A 23,713-nucleotide genomic window follows, 5' to 3' on the forward strand; every position below is an offset into this window, starting at 1 on the left:
GCTTCTAGAGCTCCTGGGGCCTCTTAATAGTGAGGCTGGTGTGGTCCATGAGAGCTGCAGTCCCGAGCCACTCCGAAGAAGCCATTATCAAAGGGAGTCGAGCAAGAAATGGACGAGCAAGAAATGGAGACTGATCTTGGATGCCAAGTGAGAGGCCTCTGTGAGCCTTGTGGATTTAACAGCTGCACTTTAAATGCTAGTATTACTTATTTATTTGTTTTTTTTAGACCAACTAGGGTTGATGTGTGCTAGGGCTGGAGTGAAGGTATTCAGGAGCATAGGAGAATATGTAGCCTTGTGATGTTTTTCTATCCCACCTAGACTTTATTTGTTTATAAATAGTTTTGATTTATTTTTGTTTGATGCCAATAGCCTTCCACACGAGGTACAACATAATTATTTTAGATAATTATGTGAATGTAGCATTAATCAATAACAAGGAAATAGAAATCATTTCATAGTGAATCAAGTAGTAAATCCTCTTCAATAAAACAACACCAGTCTAAAAACTTAAAGAAATCATATAGCCAAATAAGGCACCTTCCTGGGTTCAAATACAAGCTAAAAGCCCACTTTTTCTCTTAACTCCCAATCACTGTCAGAAACCTATACCCATTGTACTATTCCTTCTGCCAGAAACTCCCAACCTTGAAATGTTCTGTCTGTCTGTCACGCCACCCTCTGCCAGCCCACTGCTTCCTGATGATTAAAAGAAGGGACATAAAGGTATGGAGCTCTTGTCTAGCCACATAGCTGATGTTAAAGAGGTCATCCTGCACCTAGATGGCTGAATATGTTGACGACAGCTTTGGGGATGATGCTGGAGGACCTTGTTGGACTAGCACGAAACTAACTTCTTTTTGGATTTCTAATTCGTCAAATCGCTAGGACTCGAACTCGAGTTGATGGCACCTAACACACACATAGACAGAAAAGATTATAACATTTTAAGGTAGCATATGTTTCTTATCAACATTTTTGTGGGCCAGGGCAGGTTGCTCCCCAAGACAAGTGGTGAAGGGATGAGGAGTTGAGGGAGGGACTATGTGCCAAGGTGCCAATTTATCTGGTGCCGAGGCTGGAGATTTTGGGACAGTCCTGGGTTTCTGACTTGGTGCATTGTGGGACTTTCAATTGACAAGATCAGGCACTACAAATACCACACTGATTTGGGACATGAGCTTAAAACATGGACTGGCCAAAAGTCTTCAGCCTAGAGTTGGGTAATTTGGCATCTCAGGGGGGGCCTGGGCAGAGGCAAAGGCCCCTTATCCAATGACCTCTCAGGAGACCTTACCCCTCCACCTCCTCCCCCACCTCCCTGATGCCTGTGGACACCCAAAATTTAAAAACAATCCTGGGCTCAGCTGAGAAGGGGGGGGGGTGTTGACCGTTAATTATATCTATTTGATGTTCAGTTGATTCCTAATGAAAGATGGTCTCAATTATATTACTGGTAAAGGGGAATTGTTAAGAAACATTGAAAGATAACATTATTGTTACTTTTACAGGCTACCTCTGATTGGCCCAGTGAAGGCCATGTGGAGTTCAGAAATGTCATGCTGGCATATCGACCTGGTCTTCCCAATGCCCTGGATGGGATGGACTTTACTGTTGTCCCTGGAGAGAAAGTGGGCATAGTGGGCCGAACTGGATCTGGCAAGTCAACAATGTTCCTAGCTCTGTTCCGCATGATTGAACTGAATGAAGGAGAGATCCTTATTGATAATGTCAATATTCGACTGGTGGCCCTGGAGGAGCTGAGGTAGGCTGGACAACACCCTCTTATTCCAGTTAAAATATTATATCATTGTGAAGGCAATAGGGGGGGGGATCATGAACTCATTAGCAATTCTCTCTGTCAGTTCTGTCTTTGCCTTGATCCTCATTTATTTTATTTATTCAATTTTCTATACTGTTCTCCCAGAGGAGCTCAGAATGGTTTACATGAATTTATTCAGGTACTCAAGCATTTTCCCAGGGTCACAAGGAACAGTGTGGGTTTGAACCCACAACCTCAGGGTGCTGAGGCTATAGCTTTAACCACTGTGCCACTCTAGAAATCAAATTGAGTAGAAGCGAGCCAAGTATGGGACAGTGAAGCCATTGTGACATCACTGATGAGGTTAGCTCTTAGGCACTGGTGGAATGAGGCATTATGATGTCACAATATCAGCTCTGGTTATCAAAAGCTGAAACTTTTTACAGTATTTATTTATTTATTCACTTTTCTATACTCTTCTCCCAGGGGAGTTCAGAATGGTTTACATGAATTTATTCAGGTACTCAAGCATTTTCCCTGTGGTCGCATAATCTTATCTAATGTACCTGGGGCAATAAGGGGATTAAATGACTTGCCCAGGGTCACAAGAAGCAGCATGGGTTTGAATCTTCAACCTCAGGGTGCTGAGGCTGTAGCTTGAACTACTGCAACATACTCTCCCCACCACATTTGCCTGATATTCAGCGCTATCTAACTGGCCAGGAATGGCTCCTAGTTGGTCATTGGCCAGGTAATCCTTAGTATTTAGTAGGAGATAGGCGACCATCTCTGATAAATGTTAATAGTTAGTGGCTAAAACTTGGCCAGCTATATCATGCAATAGCTGCTAATTTTAAGAGCTGACTGGCCGAGTTTAGTGGCCAAATTGGGCCCTACAAACAGAAGGTCTATCTTTGGCCACTATAACTTAGCCAGCCAGCACTGAAAATTGACTTAGCCAGTTAAGTTTTAGCCAGCTAAAAATAAACTGGATATTCAATGCCAGTCACCAAAAATGGCCCAACCTTGAATATCTGCAGTCAGCACTAACAACGGGAGTTAGCTGACCTCCCTCCTGCGAACAGAATATCAATCCCCATGTGTTTCGGTCGTCTCATTGAAAGGCTTTGACTGGATGGGCGATCTGGTTTCTAAGCTCTCGATTTTACTAGACTAGCTTTGAAAGGGTTTGGAAGCTTCAGCCATTTCTGCTGTACTTCACACACGTGAATCATATGCTTCAGATCAACCTTGTATAAGGCTGAAACCCACACACGGCATTGAGATCACCCTTTGGATGCCGACTTCAACTTAATGTTGCCAGATATCGGAGTATATGCAGGAGATTCTTACAAAAGTCCCCAGTGTCTCTCCTCGCCTTCATCGTGCATCTCCCTTAGCACAATGCCCCTGCCTGTGGATGTTGGGTTGGGACAACACAAATTATTCCAGTGTCTTTGCATTTTTGTGTATGTGACATTCGAGATATATCTTTTGAGTGAGTTTTTCCAATCAGCCTGAACGACCTGCCCATGCACTTCAGAGGCTTTGCACTCATCCTGCTCTCTGCTCCCTGTGTCACTCCACTCCTAATAGTTAGTGCAGTGGCCTGAGAATCAGGGGAATGGGGTTCAAGTCTCAATGCGCTCCTTGGGACTTCGTGCAAGTTACTTAAGCATCCATTGCCCCGGGTACAAAATAAGTACCTGTAGATAATTTGTAAACCACTTAGGTTGTAATCACTGCAAAGGTATTATATCGAATCCCTTTCCCTTTTCTGTGTTTTGCACTAGCTGAAAGATTTTACGCTTGGCAATTCTTGTTCATTTGCAGAACTTTGTGAAGCATGCTCTCCCTTGGGAAACCAGTCCTACTTTTGAGTGTCTCTCTTGAACAGTGCTCCTGCCCACCTTTGACACTCCCGTTGTCTCTTTTTCAGATCCAGATTAGCCATCATCCCCCAGGATCCATTTCTTTTCAGTGGAACAATCCGAGAGAACTTGGACCCCTGGGGTCGGCACATGGATGCAGAGCTGTACCAGGTGCTGGAGCAGGTTCACCTGAAGGAGATGATCACGCGAATGGGTAAGCCCTAATTACCAGGGAGGATAGAACTGGACCGAGATGACTGGAATTACAGTACTCGCTCAAAGCTCTTGAGTAAAATGAAATGCAAGCATCTGGTTAAGCTAGTTGTTGGTTTTTTTTCTGCCTCTCTTAGGTGGACTAGACTCAGAAGTGGGAGAGAGTGGAAAGAGTTTGTCAGTGGGACAGCGACAGCTGGTCTGTCTAGCAAGAGCTCTTCTTACCCAAGCCAAGGTAAGTTCTTGTCATAGTAAATTTTCACACCTATTTCGCTGACACTGTCTGAAGAAAAGGATTGGAGTAAATCTGAAGATTGGAATAGAAACCCAGTGAGATGCTCTGGGGTAAATTTTATAAGTGGCATGAGCTTGTGGAATAACATTTATAAAATTTCCCAGGGGCTCTCCATCCTCCAAGTTAATTATAGGAGTTCTTCAATGCTGAGGGTAGGAGGAGTTTGAGTCCTGTCAAGTTCTGCATCCAGCCGCCTTCCCTCCCTGCCCTGCCAGGCTCTGCATGCTGTCCCCCCTCCCTGCCACGCTCTGCATCCTATCCCCCCCTATCCCGGTGCCATGCATGCCTCCACCAGGCTTGCTTTAAGTCCTGGTGATCCAGCAGTGGGCTTGGACAAGAAGGATCCCTCCCGCCTCCTGTCCCAGCCAACTTTAGCAACTCTCACCTCTCTCCCTCCCCCCCAATTAATAAAAAGCGTACCTTTAAAATTCCTGCTGGTCCAGCGGTGAACCGGGACAGGAGTAATCTTCCTACGCTACTGCCCTGTGCAGAGCCATTACTGAATGGCTGCCGCAAATGGCGGGCTGAAAAGTGGTAAATGTAAAAGAGGAACTCTAAGACAGTTATAAAGTGGTCAAAAAAAGGAAAACTTGATGTGATGAAAAAGTGTATTGATGAAAAAAAAGGGGGGCCTGCGCGCTTCCTCAGATGTGGATTGGATGCTTATGTGCTGATGTAAGAGACTAAACCCCTCTTTTACGAAGGCATAGTGTGGGTTTTAGCTCCGGCAGCGGTGGTAACTGCTCCGACGCTCATAGGAATTCTAGGATCACTGTTGTTTAATGAATCTAATTTGTCATTAGCAATGGTATTCAAATTCTCACTTTTCTTCTTGGCTGTCTTTGCCAAGAGTATCATCAGGTCAAGGGAACATTTATTTATGTTTAAACAATTTTTATTGATGACAATCTCACAAAACAAATACAACACAACAGTGTCATGAAGTTTTACAATATCCGAGCAAACAACCCCAGCAAATACAACCCACTCAAGAGCCACCCCCCTTTTGTATCCTGTCCCCCCTCCCCATATTACACAAGAGAACAAGGATCCTCCCCGACCATCCATATATCCATATATTAAAGCTCATTAAGGAGCGCACCTCTTCCCTTGGGATGCAGTTGTATCAAGTAGAGCCCCCAGGTTTTCAAATAGAGTCTCATCCCCTTCCATTTCCCACGGACATCTCTAGCCTCCCAACTAGCCAAATGATGCACTATATTGCACCAGTGCCAATAGGTGGGCACAGTATTGGATGTCCAGTGTTGCAAAATACAATTCCGTGCCACCAAACACATTTTCCTACATAACTGAGTGGGAGTTGCAGGCAAAGGCCCAAACGCTGTTGGAATATCCAAGACCGACTGGGATACCATGCCCTCAATAGTGGAACAGAGAGTCCACCGCATAAAGCCCACAATACGTTTCCAATATATTCGAATACAAGGACACTGCCAAAAAGCATATTCTAAAGGGGAACATTTATTTAAAATCGCACACCATTTGTCTAAGAATGTTTGATCATCTAAAAACATAGTGGGTGCTTTTGTATTCTTAGTCCTCTTGGTACCTTTCTGCTGCGACAATAATTGATCAGACCAAAAAAATGTAATTCATTTCTAGTGGCATTTTACCTTAGTTGTATGACATCAGTCCATTGATCTTCAAATGAAGTTTGATTGGAGTCCTCTGTGTGTTGGATACATCTTGCATCTGCATCAGTTGTTATAAGTGTTCTTCTGTGAAGCTCAGGACATTGTCCCATGGTTGAAATGACATCTCTGGGTACTCGTGAGTAATAGGGCAAACAAACAAAGAGTACTTGCCTTGTGAAAGACAAACAAACCAAAACAAAGGAAAGGCAAGAGAGATGTCCTATTCAACCAAAGAGTAACCTTTATTATAAGTAAAGTCCCAACAAGAATCCAAGTTTTGGCATCTAAGATGCCTTCATCAGGAGACACTATAATGCACTTTATATTTATTGAATGAGATTAAAATTAAAAACAACTAAAAATATTCACAGCACATATCACTTTACCAAGACCAATGATGAATTTACCACCCCAGTAAGGGCATGAAAAATGATTTAAGTAGCGCCTTGGGTATTTGAGGTCTGGTAATTCAATATAACTTGATAAAAATTTGTTCTCTGATTTATCCCAGAATTGTTATATCAGGGTTATGCCAAATTGAAACAAGGTCAGCATCTGGCCAAGTCAAACACACCCCATCCGCTAAAAACCTGAACACAGTTGGAACTATCTGTAAAACAGAAAAGTACCACTCTTGAAACCTGCATTGTACACTAATTTCCTCCAACTGCAGCCAACAAGGTCTTCGCACATCCCCTACCAGCAAAAATCAGTTCACCACAGCGGCCATCATATAGGCATTTCAAGTTTCAAGTTTTATTAGGATTTTATATACCGCCTATCAAGGTTATCTAAGCGGTTTTACAATCAGGTACTCAAGCATTTTCCCTATCTGTTCCGGTGGGCTCACAATCTATCTAACGTACCTGGGGCTACAGAGGACTAAGTGACTTGCCCAGGGTCACAAGGAGCAGCACGGGGTTTGAACCCACAACCCCAGGGTGCTGAGGCTGTAGCTTCAACCACTGCACCACACATTCCTCCATAATGCATAATGGTTGCATAATGGTGCAACTTAAAATCTGGAAAAATAATACCCCTTCTCTCTATAAGCAGTTTAAGCTTTCATAAAGCAATTCTAGAGGGTTTATTCCGCCCAAAGAAACTCAAAATCTTAATTTCCAAACTTTTGCACAAGAAATCCAAAAAAGGCATAGGAATCGTACTCAAGCCTACCCACCAAGACAAATATAAAGAAGACCATTTAGGGCCTCTTCTGTTAAACTGCGCTAGCAGTTTCTAGCGCAGGGAGCTGCGCTGAATGGCCCGCGTTGCTCCCGACGCTCATAGAGTTCCTATGAGCGTCGGGAGCAGCGTGGGCCATTCAGCGCTGCTCTCTGCGCCAAAAACTCTAGCGCAGTTTAATAGAAAAAGGGGTTAGTAACCAACTCGTCAACAATCATAATCAAGGTATCTCTATTAGACTCCAGAGTATTCTCTACTGAAGTGCCATACCAGACCCTTAAACACTTCAGCTTTGTGGCCGCCCATGCCAATGGAAGTCCCTCAACACTTCCTTTCTTCTGCTGGTTATGTCTCTCTTACAAATCTTGGTATCATCTGCACACAGCAAACCTTCTACTAACTCTTCGGCAATTGTTTCCTTGTCTCCTCGATTCTCTTTCCATGTTTCTGCCAGATCTTGGCCTTGCTCCTGTCTTCCTTGATCCTTTTCCTCTTTCACGCTGACTTTTTGTTTTCTGAGTCTCCTTGTTTCCTATCCCTTTCTCACGCCTATTCTTTCTCATCCATCTCTCACAAGTTTTGCCTCCTTCTTTTGCAGATTCTGTGTATTGATGAGGCCACAGCCAGTGTGGATCAGAAGACAGACCGGCATCTCCAGCAGACAATTCGTGAGCGCTTTGCTGATAAGACAGTACTCACGATTGCTCACAGGTCAGTGTCTAGACTTCACTATATTCAGAAAATCAGTTTTAGTGTTCCCTCAGGGCAGAAGAGATCCAGATCCAGCTACCTTGTGGGGCTCAGCAAAAGTTCTCACTGCCATTTGTGGTTTTGAGGTCAGAGAGACTGCTTAACCTGAGTCTGGTGTTACGTACTCTGACATTTCTAAGTTCAGCCAACCCAGGTTCTGTTTTTATCAACTTAGGACTTGTATGATCAAAAGCTTTAGCTGTGGATAAGTACTAGTGAGATTTAAAAAGGATGTAGAGGAAGAATACCTTGTTAAAATAGAAATAAAAAAAGAAAGATTTAAAGACTGGTGTTTGATATCTGAGCAAGGTTACAGCACCCCAAAGTCAGAATGGGCTGAGGTTGTTGCAGAGAAGAAGAGGCACAGTAATTGCAATGATGATACCTACTAGCAAGACTCTGGGCCCCTGGTTTCAAAAGTTTGGGGGGTGGGGAGTTGATGAGGGTTCCCATATATTTTCACATAGGGATACCTATGTTTGAATAAATAAACTATATTCTTTCTGTTTGAGCTATTTATTTAGTGGTTTTTCTATCTCTCTTATATGATAAGAGGATATATATTGTTCAGCTGATGGATGCGGTCTCCCTGGTTAACTTCCTTTATCTTAACAGCAAAATTTAGGGGACATTTGCTTAGACTGCTTTATTTTGGGGAACTCAGTATAATACTGAAACATTTCACTGTAGAATTGTCATTACTCAGTGTCCAACTGTTCATATCATGACATTTCATTAATGTCACATGCTGATGCACCCAATTGTACATAGATCATGAAGGTGGAAACAGGGACATCTACGTCTGAATGTTCACAATATGCACAGCATTTTACAAGAGGTTAACTGGATGCTGAATCTTATCTCAAATGCCTCTAAAGCCACAGGAAAAGCACATGTAGTTTGTGGCACAGAGTAGGAAGTGCCATTTTCCAAAGGAACTATTATATCACACACTCACACTATGGGCTCCTTTTACAAAGGTGCGCTAGCGGTTTTAGTGTGCGTTAAAATGCCGCACGCGCGCTAGCTGCTACTGCCTCCTTTTAAGCAGGCGGTAATTTTCGGCTATCTTGTGAGTACGCTAAAAATGCTAAATATATTCACTCATTTTTTCTTCTAATTGTTCAGATAAATTTTATTTTTTACAAACACCTCGTGTTGACATTCACATTCAACTGAAAATGCTATATGATTAAAGTAGAAATTCAACAGGGGATAGGATGAAAAAAACCTCAAGCACTCGCGGCGGTGTGATTGTTAGAACTAGTCTGAAACATAACTGCCTAATGCGAGTTATCACAGTGCAGTTTCCGATAGAAAGGAGTAAACATAGAAACATAGAAGATGACGGCAGAAAAGGGCTATAGCCCATCAAGTCTGCCCACTCTGCTTACCCACCCCCTGTCTATGCCCTAATGACCCAATTTCCTTATCTTGACCCTCGTAGGGATCCCACATGGGTATCCCATTTATTCTTAAAGTCTGGCACGCTGTCTGCCTCGATCACCTGCACTGGAAGCTTGTTCCAATGATCAACCACTCTCTCTGTGAAGAAATACTTTCTGGTGTCGCCATGAAATTTTCCGCCCCTGAGTTTGAGCGGGTGCCCTCTTGTGGCCAAGGGTCTCTTGAGAAAGAAAATATCATCTTCCACTTCGACACGACCCGTGAGGTACTTAAATGTTTCGATCATGTCTCCCCTCTCCCTACGTTCCTCAAGAGTGTAGAGCTGCATTTTGTTCAGTCTCTCTTCGTACGAGAGACGCTTGAGCCCCGAGATCATCCTGGTGGCCATCCATCGAACCGATTCAATTCTGCGCACATCTTTACTGTAATGTGGCCTCCAGAATTGCACACAGTACTCCAGATGAGGTCTCACCATGATCTGATTTTTTTCAGGTTATAAATTAACCTGACAGCTGCATTCTAAATCAATTGCAGTCTGCGCAGGTTACTCTTGAGACCAGCATGATAAACGATGTCACAGTAATCAAGAGTACTGAGGAGCAAAGATTGCACATGTACTCTGAAAGCAGAATGGTCAAAGTAAGAACGTATGGAACGCAACTTCCAGAGTGTGTAGAAACACTTCTGAACTAGCTGGTTAGTGTGTTCTTAATAAGAGATGCCGCTGCTGGGTCAGATCAGTGGTCCATCGCGCCCAGCAGTCCGCTCACACAGGGGTCCTTTTGGTCAAAGACCAGTGCCCTAACTGAGTCTAGCCTTACCAGCGTACGTCCATGTTCAGTAGGAACTTGTCTAACTTTGTCTTGAATCCCTGGAGGGTGTTTCCCCTATGATAGCCTCCAGGAGAGCGTTCCAGTTTTCCATCACTCTCTGGGTGAAGAAGAACTTCCTTACGTTTGTATGGAATCTATCTCCTTTCAACTTTAAAGAGTGTCCTCTCGTTCTCTCTACCTTGGAGAGGGTGAACAACCTGTCCTTATCTACTAAGTCTATCCCTTTCAGTATCTTGAATGTAGGAGGAGTGTGTGGCGCAGTGGTTGGATCTACAGCCTCAGCACCCTGGGGTTGTGGGTTCAAACCCTGCGCTGCTCCTTGTGTCCCTGGGCAAGTCACTTAATCCTCCTCCATAGCCCCAGGTACGTTAGATAGATTGTGAGCCCATCGGGACAGAGAGAAAAAAATGCTTGAGTACCTGATTGTAAAAACCGCTTAGATAACCTTTGATAGGCGGTATATAAAATCCTAATGAACTTGAAACTTGAAACTTCGATCATGTCCCCTCTCAATCTCCTCTGTTCGAGGGAGAAGAGGCCCAGTTTCTCTAATCTCTCACTGTACGGCAGCTCCTCCAACCCCTTAACCATCTTAGTCGCTCTTCTCTGGACCCTTTCGAGTATTACTATGTCCTTCTTCATGTATGGCGACCAGTGCTGGACACAGTATTCCAGGTGAGGGTGCACTATGACCCAGTACAGCGGCATGATAACCTTCTCCGACCTGTTCATGATCCCCTTCTTATTAATCATTCCTAGCATTCTGTTCGCCCTTTTCGCCGCCGCCGCACATTGTATGGACAGCTTCATCAACTTGTCGATCAGAACTCCCAAGTCTCTCCAAGTACCGCCCCGGACATCCTGTACTCTTGCCTGAGATTTTTCTTACTGACATGCATTACTTTACATTTATCCACGTTGAATCTCATCTGCCATGTCGATGCCCATTCCTCGAGCCTGGTTATGTCACGTTGAAGATCTTCGCAATTCCCCTGTGTCTTCACTACTCTGAATAACTTCGTGTCGTCTGCAAATTTAATAACCTCGCTTGTCATACCTATGTCCAGATCATTTATAAAGATGTTGAAGAGTATGGGTCCAAGCACCGAGCCCTGCGGCACCCCACTGGTGACGCTATTCCAGTCTGAGTATTGCCCATTCACCCCCACTCTCTGTTTCCTATGCTCTAGCCAGTTTTTAATCCACGTGAGTATTTCTCCCTCAATTCCATGGCTTACAATTTTCCGAAGTAGTCGTTCATGCGGAACCTTGTCGAATCCCTTCTGAAAGTCCAGATATACAATGTCAACTGGGTCACCCTTCTCTATCTGCCTGTTTACTCCCTCGAAGAAGTGCAGCAAGTTCGTCAAACAAGATCTACCTTTGCTGAAACCGTGCTGGCTGGTCCTCATCAGACCGTGTCCATCAAGGTGATCAATGATGCGGTCCTTTATCAGCGCCTCTACCATCTTTCCCAGTACCGAGATCAGACTCACCAGTCTGTAGTTTCCCAGATCTCCCCTCGAACCTTTTTTGAAGATCGGCGTAACATTCAACACCTTCCAGTCCTCCGGAATCTTTCCCGTTTTGATCGACATATTGGCTATTAGTTGAAGTAGTTCAGCTATGGTCCTTTTCAGTTCCTTAATGACTCTCGGATGGATGCCATCCAGTCCCGGGGATTTATCGCTCTTAAGCCTATCAATCTGCCTGTATACCTCTTCTAGGCTGACTGTCAACCCTGTCAGTTTCCCGTTTTCGCTTCCAGCATATAACCTGATGGGTTCCAGTATGTTGTGTATATCCTCTTTGGTAAATACAGATGCAAAAAATGTGTTCAGTCTATCGGCGATTTCTTTGTCCTCCTTTAGCGCTCCCTTTATTCCGTGGTCATCCAGTGGTCCCACCGCTTCATTCGCGGGTCGTTTTCCTTTAATTTATCGAAAGAACTGCTTAAAGTTTTTCGCCTCCTTAGCTATTTTTTTCTCGTAGTCACTTTTTGCCACTTTTACCGCCTTATGGCACCTGCATTGGTGTTGTTTGTGCTTATTCCAGTTTTCATCTGTTTTCGATCTTTTCCATTCCTTAAACGAGGTTTTTTTGTCTTTGATCGCTTCCTTAACCTCTACAGTGAGCCACTCCGGTTCTTTATTCTTTTTCCTCTTTAATCCCTTGTTGATACATGGTATATATAGATTTTGCACCTCAGTGACTGTATCCTTAAAAAGAGACCAAGCTTGCTCCAGCGTTCTTATATTGTTTATACTCTTCTTAATTTTCTTCCCCACCATGCGTCTTATCCCTTCGTAGTTTCCTTTTCAGAAGTTTAGGGCCGTTGCTGTCATTCTCGGGCCGACGTTTTGCCCCTATTTCCAGGTTGAAGTGATCATATTGTGATTGCTGTTTCCCAGCGTCCCTTCTACTTCTACATCCTAAGCCGGTCCTCGCAGCCCATTTAGAACTAAGTCCAGAATTGCGTTTCCTCTTGTGTTTTCCTTGACAAGTTGTTCCAGGAAGCAATCACCTACAGTTTCTAGGAACTTGGTCTCTCTAGCACAGCCAGAGGTGCCTAGGTTCCATTCTATCCCTGGATAGTTAAAGTTGCCCGTGACAACTGCATTGCCTCCCTTGCAATTGCATTCAATCTCATCCATAATTTCTTCATCAATTTCTTCTGCCTGCCCTGGGGGTCGGTAGTAGATGCCTATCCTCGTTTCTGGTCCATTTGTTCCTGGAATTTTGATCCATAGAGACTCTAACTTATCTGTCCGTTGTGGCATGTTCTCTTCAGTAGATTCAATTCCCTCTTTGATGTATATATATGGTAATGCCTCCTCCCTTTTGAGCCACTCTGTCTCTGCGGTATAGTTTGTATCCCAGTAGCACCGTGTCCCAGACACTTTCATCAGTCCACCATGTTTCCGTGATGCCGATGATGTCAATGTCATCCTTTTGTGCCACAGCTTCTAGTTCACCCATCTTATTTCTAATGCTCCTTGGGTTCGTGTACATACACTTGAGTTTGCAGCCTGTTCCCTTCTTGCGTGTCCTTCCCTCTTGTGTCCCTTTTGGTCTGACCTGTCCATGATCTGGTGAGTCCTCCCCTCCATCTTCCTGCACGGTATCCTCCGGATATACCGGTTCCCAAATCATCGACTCTCTCTCTCGGTCGACTGTCAGCTTTCCCCTTCTTCCTAGTTTAAAAACTTCTCTCTTGATGTTGCTTGCAAGTAGACTCATTCCATCTCTGCTGAGGTGGAGTCCATCCTTCCTGAATAGCTTGCTCTTCCCCCAGAACGTCGTCCAGTTGCGCACGAAGTGGAATACGTCTTCCTCACACCAGCGTCACATCCACACGTTGATTGCTTGCAGCTCCATCTGTCTTTTCATCTGCCCTGGGTACCGGCAGGATCTCCGAGAATGCTATCCTCTGTGTTCTGGTCTTCAGCTTCTCTCCTAGCATCCGGAACTGGTCCTTCATAGAAACATAGAAACATAGAAGATGACGGCAGTTAAGGGCATTAGCCCATCAGGTCTGCCCACTCTACTGACCCACCCCCAAGTCTACTATCCTAGGGATCCCACTCCTGGTGACAGGTTCCCTTTGCTTAACCCTCTAAGGGATCCCACATGGGCATCCCATTTGTTCTTAAATTCTTGCACGCTGTTTGCCTCAATCACCTGCACCAGGAGCTCGTTCCAAGGATCAACCACTCTCTCGGTGAAGAAATATTTCCTGGTGTCGCCATGAAATTTCCCGCCCCTGAGTTTGAGCGGATGCCCTCTTGTGGCTGAGGGTCCTTTGAGAAAGAGAATCTCTTCTTCCATCTCGATACAGCCGGTAATATACTTAAACGTCTCGATCATGTCTCCTCTCTCCCTATGTTCCTCGAGTGAGTACAGCCGCAAATTTTTCAGCCTTTCCTTGTATGATAGATCCTTGAGCCCCGAGACCATCCTGGTGGCCATCTGCTGCACCGACTCCACTCTCAGTACATCTTTTCGGTAGTGTGGCCTCCAGAATTGCACACAGTATTCCAAATGAGGTCTCACCATGGTTCTGTATAATGGCATTATGACTTCAGGCTTCCGGATGATGAAACTCCTGCGGATGCAACCTAACAACTGTCTTGCCTTAGATGAAGCCTTCTCCACATGATCAGCAGTTTTCATGTCTGCGCTGATGATCACTCCCAAGTCTCGTTCTGTTGAAGTTCTAGCTAAGGACTCACCATTCAAGGTGTAAGTTTTGCACGGATTTCTGCTGCTGAGGTGCATGATCTTGCATTTCTTAGCGTTGAAGCCCAGCTGCCAGGTCGAGGACCAAAGCTCCAACAAATGTAGGTCCTGTGTCATACTATCAGGTGAATTGCCATCTCTCACTATATTGCATAGTTTGGCATCGTCAGCAAATAATGTTATCTTATCTTGAAGCCCCTGAGTTAGGTCCCCTATGACTGAGCCCTGCGGTACTCCACTGGTCACCTCTGATGTTTTAGAGAGGGTACCATTAACTACCACCCTCTGAAGTCTGCCACTCAGCCAGTCATTGACCCATGTAGTTAGTGTTTCTCTCAACCCCATTGATTTCATCTTGCTCAACAGCCTGCGATGTGGGACACTATCGAAAGCTTTGTTGAAGTCTAGGTATACGATGTCCACGGATTCTCCCAAGTCTAGCTGTTTTGTTACCCAGTCAAAGAAGCTGATGAGATTGGATTGGCAAGACCTACCCTTGGTGAATCCGTGTTGACTGGGATCCCATAGATTCTCCTCATCCAAGATTGTGTCTAATTTACGTTTGGTTAGTGTTTCCATGAGTTTGCATACTATTGATGTGACTTCTCTGTTGTAGTTCCTGTTGCTCACTTTGTTCTTCCCCACATGGAGCACCACTGCCGTGTCCTCTTTTTCCACACTATCGACAATCCTATCGATGCGGCTTACTATGTCTTCTACCTTAGCTCCGGGTAGACAGTCGATCCAGTCTTCCTCCCGCTATGTGGCTGTCAACTTGCCTGATGATAGAGTCCCCCACGACGATTGCTGTCCTCTCTATCTTCTCTTGATTCTCCAGTCACAGGTCCGTGTCCCTGGTGTATGTCCATCTCTCCAGCCGTAGGTCCGTGTCCTTTGATACTATCCATTTCCTCTCATCCTGGAGATCGTCTTCTTGTGGGTTCCCTCTGCTGCTTCCAGATCCTGCTGCTGTGTCCTCCATTTCCTCCTGCTGGCTGTCCGTCTGATGGTCTACAATCTCTGTAGGTGTATCCTGGCGGTCCCACTGTAGTTGGTGCTTTTCCACGGCCTCCCTGTATGCCTCTTCTATGAAGTTCTCCAGGTCCCGTACTTCTTCCTCGATGGTGTGCTCTGTCTTGATCATCTCTGTCTTCCTCCTCTACTGCATGAAGTGCCTCCAGTTCCAGTATTCTGCTCTCCAGGAGTCTGATTTGCTTCCTCTTGGTCCAATGTACTTCCTAAGATCTTAATCGTTGAGTTTAATGGATAGGAAGTTCCGTCTACTAACAGATTCTCAATTATGGTCTTTTTGAAAGGAGTCGCATAGAAAAATGTTGTCTTATCCTTGTTGAGTTTTTAATTTAAATTCCTGCATCCAATGATCTATAACCAACAGTACTACAGATATTAACTGAGATAACTGTAACAGCGTAGTTGGAACAGGAATTACCACAGTTATATCATTAGCATAACTGTAATAAGTAACATTCAGTTCAGACAGACTTGAACCCAGAGAACTTAAATAAACATTAACGAGTAAAGGAGAAAGAGGGGAGCCCTGTGGGACTCCGCATCGGTTACTCCAGACATCAGAAGGAATGTTACCAAAACGCACTTGGTAAGTGCAAGTGGTCAAGAAATCTTGAAACCAGTTAAAAACCTTGCCAGACATTACCATCTCATCTAAGCTCCTCAATAACACGTATGTCGTGATCCAACAGATCAAATGCACAACTTAGATCAAACTGCATTACTAATACATATGTAAGCAGTAATGCTGAGTTATACTAAGCCATGGTAGAGGTTTCTACCGCAGTCCGGAGTGCCAAATGCTCCGATGCTCATAGAATACCTATGAGGGTTGAAGCAGAATTGGAGCTTTAGCACTCCAGGCCACAATAGAAACCTCTACTGTAGCTTAGTAAAAGGGGCCCTAAGTTTGCAACTGAAATGTCATAGTGCGGAATTTTACAAAACTGGATGCTCAAAGGAGAGAGGCCGTTAAAGAGGAAAGCTATGAAATTCTACATTTTGCATTTTTGAGGTGGATGTTAATGCCAGAGCAGAAAGCTCAATTGCATCCCCCCTATCATTCCGTTAAACCCCAAGCTGAAAAAGTATTTAGCTAATATTTTCACTTACCTCAGTGCAGGTGTAAATAACCAACATCTGGAGGAGAGTGTGGCATAAAGGTTAAAGCTACAACCTCAGCATCCTGAGGTTGTGGGTTCAAATCTCATGCTGTTCCCTGTGACCCCTGAGCAAGTCACTTAATCCTCCATTGCCCCAGGTACATTATATAGATTGTGAGCCCACCAGGACAGATAGGTAAAGTACCTGTATGTAAACTGTTTTGAGTGTGGTTGTAAAAATCTACAAAAAGGCAGTATACAAGTCCCAATCCCATTAATAAAGAAGGTGTGCCCTTCCTCTGCAAAATAGCAAATACGCACATACTTCTCAGGCCTGCCCAGGACATGTCCCTTTAAAAATGACGGTTACCCAAACATATTATGTTTATTTTATGAGGGCCACTGAAAAGTTCTCAGCCCAACCAAGAAGAAAATGAGATGGAGCTATGAAACTTACAAGTTGTTCCACACTTTTCGTTTCAATGATATGAAATGAAATGAAACAAAAAGTGTCAAGAGAATTGTGAAATAACTTGTAAGTTTCATGGCTCCACATCATTCTTTTCTTTCTTCTTGGTTGAACTGAGGACTTTTCAGCTGCCCCCCGTATTGTGATGTCATAATGCCTCATTCCACCAATGCCTACGAGCCATCCTCATCGGTGATGACACAATGGTTTGGTTTCCATATACGTGTGCCCATATACTAGATGCATTTGCCTCATTGAAATGAAAAGTGTCAAGAAATATTTGGAATAACTTGTAAGTTTCATAGCTCCATATCATTCTCTTCTTGGGCGGGCTGAGAACTTTTCAGCAACACTTCGTATGTTATATTCTGTTTGTCTTTCTCAGGTCATGTTTTTTTGAATTATTATTGGTTGTATGCCACCCAGAATCGTAGATATTAAATATAAAATAAATGAATAAGGATGTAAATAGAGGCTTTTCTGAAATCACTGCTTGGACATGTTGGGGTCATTTGCATATGTAAATCTTCCATTCAGAAGTGTTATTTATTTTTGCACTGTTTTATTTTTATTGTAACAAGCAAACTTCAATAATTCCCAGGCTTTTTTTTCCCCCTACATGTTTTTAAAATTGTCTTTAAAGTTGATCAGATACCGGTACATTCTTTTGTTAATCTACATAAATTCCACTTTTCTTCAGCACTAATACAGGAGCTCAATGTTTACTCTCGTAATTAGCTATCCAGATGAATGGGAGTTGAGTTCCAGATAACTTGCTTGTACAGCAGAGCCAAGTATTACATGGAAATATTCCCGTAAAGGAGTACTGTGCTGGCCTAAACTGAGCATTTAAAAGTACATTTTAAAAAAGTAAAAGCCTATGGGGTTCTTCTAATGGAACTGTTGCACCACGATGTTTTCAATCTATTTATAGCGCTCTTCCAATTCTCCTGTAACTCACTATTGCAAGCAATTGTCATTATGCAGAAGTTATAGACCAGTGGTCTCAAACTTGTGGTCTGGGGGCCACATGCGGCCTGCCAGGTACTATTTTGAGGCCCTTGGTATGTTTATCATAATCACAAAAGTAAAATAAAACAGTTTCTTGATCATATGTCTCTTTAGCTATACATTACAATATTATTATTAAGACTTAGCTAAAAGGAAAGATTTATAAACTATAAAGGAAAAATTGTCATTTCTTTAATAAGACATTAACTATTTTTTTCTGAGGCCCTCCAAGTATCTACAAATCCAAAATGTGGCCCTGCAAAGGGTTTGAGTTGGAGACCATTGGCTTAACAGTAATCATGACATCCTGTTTGTTTTTGGGAAGCAGAGCTGAGATTGTGATGTCATAATGCCTCATTCCACCAATAAGAGCCAACCTCATCAGTGATGTCACAATGGCTTGATTGTCCTGTTCTCCCCTCTGCCCTCCAACCCAGCCAGCAGATTAACTGTTCCCCTTAACTCAGTGGTCTCAAACTCTTTAATAAGACGTTACCTATTTTTTCTGAGGCCCTCTAAGTACCTACAAATCCAAAATGTGGCTCTGCAAAGGGTTTGAGTTGGAGACCCCGACCTAGATCCTTTCCCTGGGTGGAGACAGCGGCGTAGTGAGGGTGGATGGTCTGCTCTGACCGCTGTCTTGATGGGGGCGGTAGCACCCATTCTCCTCTCTGCCCTCCCCCCGCTCCTTCCCCGTCCCCCATACCTCTTTAACGTTCCCAGTGCGAGCAGAAACCACAAGCTGCTGCTCGCGCCAGTGTTGGCTCCTTTTTGACGTCACTTCCTGGACCTGTGCCTAGGAAGTGACATCAGAGGAAGAGCCAATGCTCGGGAACGCTAAAGAGGTTTGGGAGAAAGGAAGGGGAGCGGGGAAGGAGCGGATGGGGGTGGGGGCGGGGGAGGGATGCACTGCACCCTTCATTTCAGCACTGGTTATAGACAGAGCTCTTTTTGGAAGTCAGTATGCACATAGCCAGTCGGTGTCTCTATTGAGCAGTGGGTTGAAATGTCCTCCCCTCTGCCACCAAGAGCTGTAAATGCTGCTGTTGCCACCACAGCATCCCCAGACGCTCCAAGGAGCATCCTGGTTTGAAGCAGAACCAGGATTTCTTAATTATAATGCAATAAAATTAGTTAATGGACTCCATGCATCATTAAAGGACTTATTGGTCCCCAAACTAATTTTATTACATTATAATTAAGGTTATGTTTCTTTCTTTCTATTTCCATTAGAGTCCTTGCACAACCAGGGAGGGTGGAGGGGTGGGGGGAGGGAAACGTATTTTGAGGAGTTAAATTATTTCATTATAATATTGAAATCATATCATATATATTATTGTTTTAATAATTAAGACAAGGGGAGAAAATGATTGTTAATGTAATAATTGTATAGTTAATAGTGTGTTTGTATGCAGTTTGTATGATTTACCATTTGTATTGCACTAGCAAAGTTTAAAAATCAATAAAGATTTACAAAAAAAAAAAAAAGAACCAGGATCTCCCATATGGTGGTTTTAAAGGAGGAAAGAACGCTAATCTTGCCATTTGTAAATTAATTATCCCATGTGGCGATATTACTTTTTCTTTGAGAAGACTGTTAAAAGATCCTTGGGAAAGTAGTAAATTGTGAAAAGTGCAGAGACAGTTCCTATTCCTTTGGCCTAATCCATGCTGTTGTGCATTTCTCTGGGCAGGCTAAACACCATCATGGATTCGGACAGGGTACTAGTGATGAACGCCGGGAAAATGGTAGAACTCAACTCTCCCAAAGTGCTTTGCAACAACCCCGAATCCTTCTTTTATCAACTCATTCAAAGCGGGGAACACTGAGGAGCGTCACTGGGCTTCCAACTTCTTCAGACATGCCTCATTCCGGATCCGGGACAAAAGTGCAGAAATGATTCCAGGATGGAAAGGACTAGAAGCCAGCTGGGTTTTGTGTCCTGAAATATTACTTGCCATGTGGTGTTCAGGACCAGGGCGGAAAGGGGAACTAAGGAGCTGGTCCACAAGAATTTCTCCTTGTTGTGATGGAGAGCTAAAAACTAGCATTACCTGTGGCTCATGTCTGGAATTAAATAACAAGAATAAAATGCACAGTTTTAGGAGTCAGCATCTTCCTTGTCTCATGTAGTCATGTATTTTCGATAAAGAAACAGCACAGTTTCATGAATTTTTTTTACAATATGATTACACTTCCCCCTCTGTATTCGCGAATTCTGTATCTACGGATTTGGTTATTCGCGGTTTTAAACCCAAAAACCCATTTTAATTTTTTGGGCTATTTTAAGCCCTGTAAGCCCCCCTTAAGCCTTACCTGGTGGTCTAGTGGGTTTTCGGGGCAGGAGCAATCTTCCCATGCTCCTGCCCTGTGCAGATCGCTCACAGGAAATGGCTCCAGAGGCTATGGAAGATCAAGGCAGCCATTTCTTATGAGCGATCTGCACGGGGCAGGAGTGTGGGAAGATCACTCCTGCCTGAAAACCCGCTAGAACACCAGGTAAGGATTAAGGGGGGGCTTTCAGGGCTTAAAATAGCCGGAGGAAGTAGGGGTTAGGGGCAGAACCGGCCCGAATATTATTTGCGTTTTTTTAATATTCGCGGGCCGGCTCTGCGAATACGGAGGGGGAAGTGTACATTACATTACATTGATGTCTTCTATCCCACCAATACCTTTCAGTTTTAGGCGGTTTACAACAAGAAATCAACCTGAACATTCCCAGGGAGATTACAAGGTTGATAGCTATAGTATGCTTCAGGATTTGGGAAGGGTCAATACGGTCTTGTGTTAGATCATTTGACAATTTCTTGATATAGTATGGTTTTCAGCTTCTTTCCTGAATGTTTTGTAGTTGGGCGTCGTGTTGACTTTTCTCTCCCTTATACCTTTCTCTCTCTGACTCTTGATTTTAAAAATAGATAAATGTCTGCTCAAGGCCAAAAAACATCCACTATCACAGCCAGCCCTAGGCCCCTCCCTTCCCCCCCCCCAAAAACAAATATATTAACTATAAATATGATAGGTAATTGTATAAATACATTATTGTTTCTATCACCATGGCCTACAAAATAAACAATATATAACATATTTCAAATGGGTGTCCTAATCTGGCGCGCTCATTTAGTTCGCGCAGGAGGAACTGGGGCGGGGTGGCAGAGTAAATATTTGGGAGGAGGGGAGGGGAGATTGGGGTAGGGGAGGTGCTGGTATTGGTAAGGCTTCTGGCTTAGTTACAGGATTGGGAATCAGTGGGCATAGGTGGGAAGGGGTGATGTGGCATCTTCGGGGCTCATAAGAGTCCAGGGCCTCGGAGTGCCTTTCCGCCTCCTTAATCTCGCTCACCCTATGTAAAGTAGGATAGGGGGGAATTTGGTTGCTGTTACTTTTCTTCTGTACATGCTTGTTATTTTATTGTATATGATGCATCCTTGTTTGTACTGTGCACCCTGGGGATGCCTTGGCATTGTCTTTGTTGTTGCTGCAACAGTAAAAATTGTTTGAACCTAACACATCAATATCCAAAATTATATTAGGAATAATTGATTATTTATTTAAAACTTCTTTTTTTTTTTTAAATACCGTTTACAAAAAAATTAAGGGCTCCTTTTACTAAGATGCGCTTAGCGTTTTTAGCGCACACAGGAAATTACCGCGTGCTACACCGCGTGCTATGCTTCTAGAACTAATGCCAGCTTCAATTGTCTGGCATTTAAGGTCCTAGTGCACGCGGTAATGTAGCGTGCGCTATTCTGCGTGTTAAAGCCCTAACGCGACTTAGTAAAAGGAGCCCTAAATGGTTTACATCAGTTAAAACATACATAAAATAAAAACAAACCATATCATAAAATCTACATAATTAAACAATTTCTTTTCTGCAAACGTCAACCAATAAATTGTAAAAATGCAGTAACATCAACATATGGCACAATGCAGAATATAAAGCTACTATAAAGATGATATATGTATCGTGCCCCCTTGTCGGTATCCCTAGGAACAGGCCAGACCTAGCAGGTGGCTCCCTGGAGAAGGCTCTGTCAGTCCCTGGTGCCTCCATCTGGAGAGGAAGGGCTTCCCTCCCTTCCCCAAGGAAAACCACACCAATAATAAAGCAGTGTAACCGTGAACAGTCTTGGCTGGTAGCATGTACAAATTTTATAACCCTATTTATTTAATTCATTTATGCCCCGCCTACAACCAAGTGGCTTACAATCATATACATACACAATACTGTAAAACCATCCTTCCTAATAGTGAAATATTCACACAGTACATCATAGCAAATCATTCACTGGGGAGTCGCTGCTATACGTTAGATCTTCTGTTAATTGATCACAAATGCTTTCATAAATAAGAGAGTTTTCAGATGTTTTTTAAAATTGCTATATGTATGTATAGAATCGACAATGTCCTGGGCAGGGCATCCCGCAGTCCGTGGTCCAACAATTGAAAATGAACTATCAATTGTTGTGGCATGGGAAATCTGTCACAATTCTGGGACTACTGGCCTCTTTTCATTCTTAACCAGCAAAGCTCTCTGGGAGGTATAAAAACTGAACAGATTGTTTTAAAATATTTCAGCATATTACAGTATAAGCTCCAGAAGACTATTCTTCTGTATTTCTCCCTTCCTCGGCTAAGAGCCAGGCAGGAAGAAAGGAGAAAAAAGTGCAAGGCTGCTCTCCTCCAATTATCTCCATTCAAGTCTCACAATTAGGGTTACCATAGTTGTGAAGTCAAAAAAGAGGACATATAACCCCGCCCCTGCCCCATCCTGGCCCCACCTCCCACCAGTCTCACCCCTGCCCTCCCCCATTTCCTTAATCTCCCTTCCCATCTTCTGTACTTTTTTAATGCTTCTCTCTCAGTACTAAAGCATTGCCTGAAAATCTCTCTCATGAATATTCACTGTGGACATCCTGAACACCTGTGGCTAAGGTGCCTCCAGGACCAGGTTTGGGAACCAGTGGCCTGGGACCTTTCAGATTGGATTAATTTACATATGAATGAGATGTGCAAATTTGTGATGACTGCTGAGAAGTTAAGTCCAGATATTACTTCATTAATAATACAACTCTAAAGATGAGAAACAGGGTGAGTGAGAGAGGGAGAGGAATGAGATTAAGAAATGATATTCAGTATAGCATTCACTTGCCAGATCTATTCTCACTTCAAGGGTCTTGAATACCTTGATAGTTGGGTGGAAAGGAGAGAAAAAGATTTTAAAAAAGAAGCAATATTTCTTTCCCTTTTTCCAAGGGCTAGATTCACTAAAGACAGCGATCGTCGCTAAACCTGTTTTCACAGGTTTAGCAATGATTGCTGCTACTGATATGATTCACAAAACGGCCCCCAACGCATGTTTTCCCCCTCGATCGCCCATTCTCTTATCCGGCCATGCAAATTAGTAAAATCCCATGCAAAACAGCTAAGTGATTGATTCACTCCCTCCTAACTAAACTAAACTAAACTAAACCTTAAGTTTATATACCGCGTCATCTCCACAGAAGTGGAGCTCGACATGGTTTACAGGAATTAAAAACAAAGAAAGGAGCTCCAATGGAAGTAAGGAGGTAAGGAAGGAGGTAAACAGGAAGGAGGTAAACAGGAAGGAGAGGGGGGGAGGGAGGGGAAGTTACATTTTGGAGAAAAGCCAGGTTTTCAGATGTTTTCTGAAGTGTTGTAGGGAGGTCGAACTCCGAAGATGGGCAGTAAAGCTGTTCCACAGTTCGGTAATCCTGAAGACGCCCCCCTCCCACCAAACTTAAATATGGCAGGAGGGATGCCCACTCCCTCCTGCCATTGGAGGCCACCCTCCATCGGCTCCCCATCCTCCCTGAGCCCCCCTCCTCCCTGGTATCTTTAGGTCAGGAGCAGGAGGGATGCTCAGTCA

General features: G+C 43.7%; 1 protein-coding gene across 3 annotated transcripts in view; it reads left to right on the forward strand.

The window, feature by feature from the left end:
* The window catches only part of LOC117357597 (multidrug resistance-associated protein 7-like), a 90,517-nt gene extending 70,436 nt beyond the window's left edge, over window positions 1–20,081 (forward strand). For 2 of the 3 annotated variants that reach the window (XM_033938417.1, XM_033938418.1), the window contains 5 exons: window positions 1,512–1,765; window positions 3,702–3,847; window positions 3,984–4,081; window positions 7,580–7,692; window positions 19,517–20,081. In XM_033938417.1, coding sequence (XP_033794308.1) covers window positions 1,512–1,765; window positions 3,702–3,847; window positions 3,984–4,081; window positions 7,580–7,692; window positions 19,517–19,652 — 747 coding nt within the window. In that variant the 3' untranslated portion in view covers window positions 19,653–20,081. The remainder of the gene's footprint in view (window positions 1–1,511; window positions 1,766–3,701; window positions 3,848–3,983; window positions 4,082–7,579; window positions 7,693–19,516) is intronic. The other variant, XM_033938419.1, reaches the window with a different exon arrangement.
* Window positions 20,082–23,713: the final 3,632 nt, after the last annotated feature.

This window comes from Geotrypetes seraphini, chromosome 3 (assembly GCF_902459505.1).
Source record: "Geotrypetes seraphini chromosome 3, aGeoSer1.1, whole genome shotgun sequence".
Classification (NCBI taxonomy): Eukaryota; Metazoa; Chordata; class Amphibia; order Gymnophiona; family Dermophiidae; genus Geotrypetes; species Geotrypetes seraphini.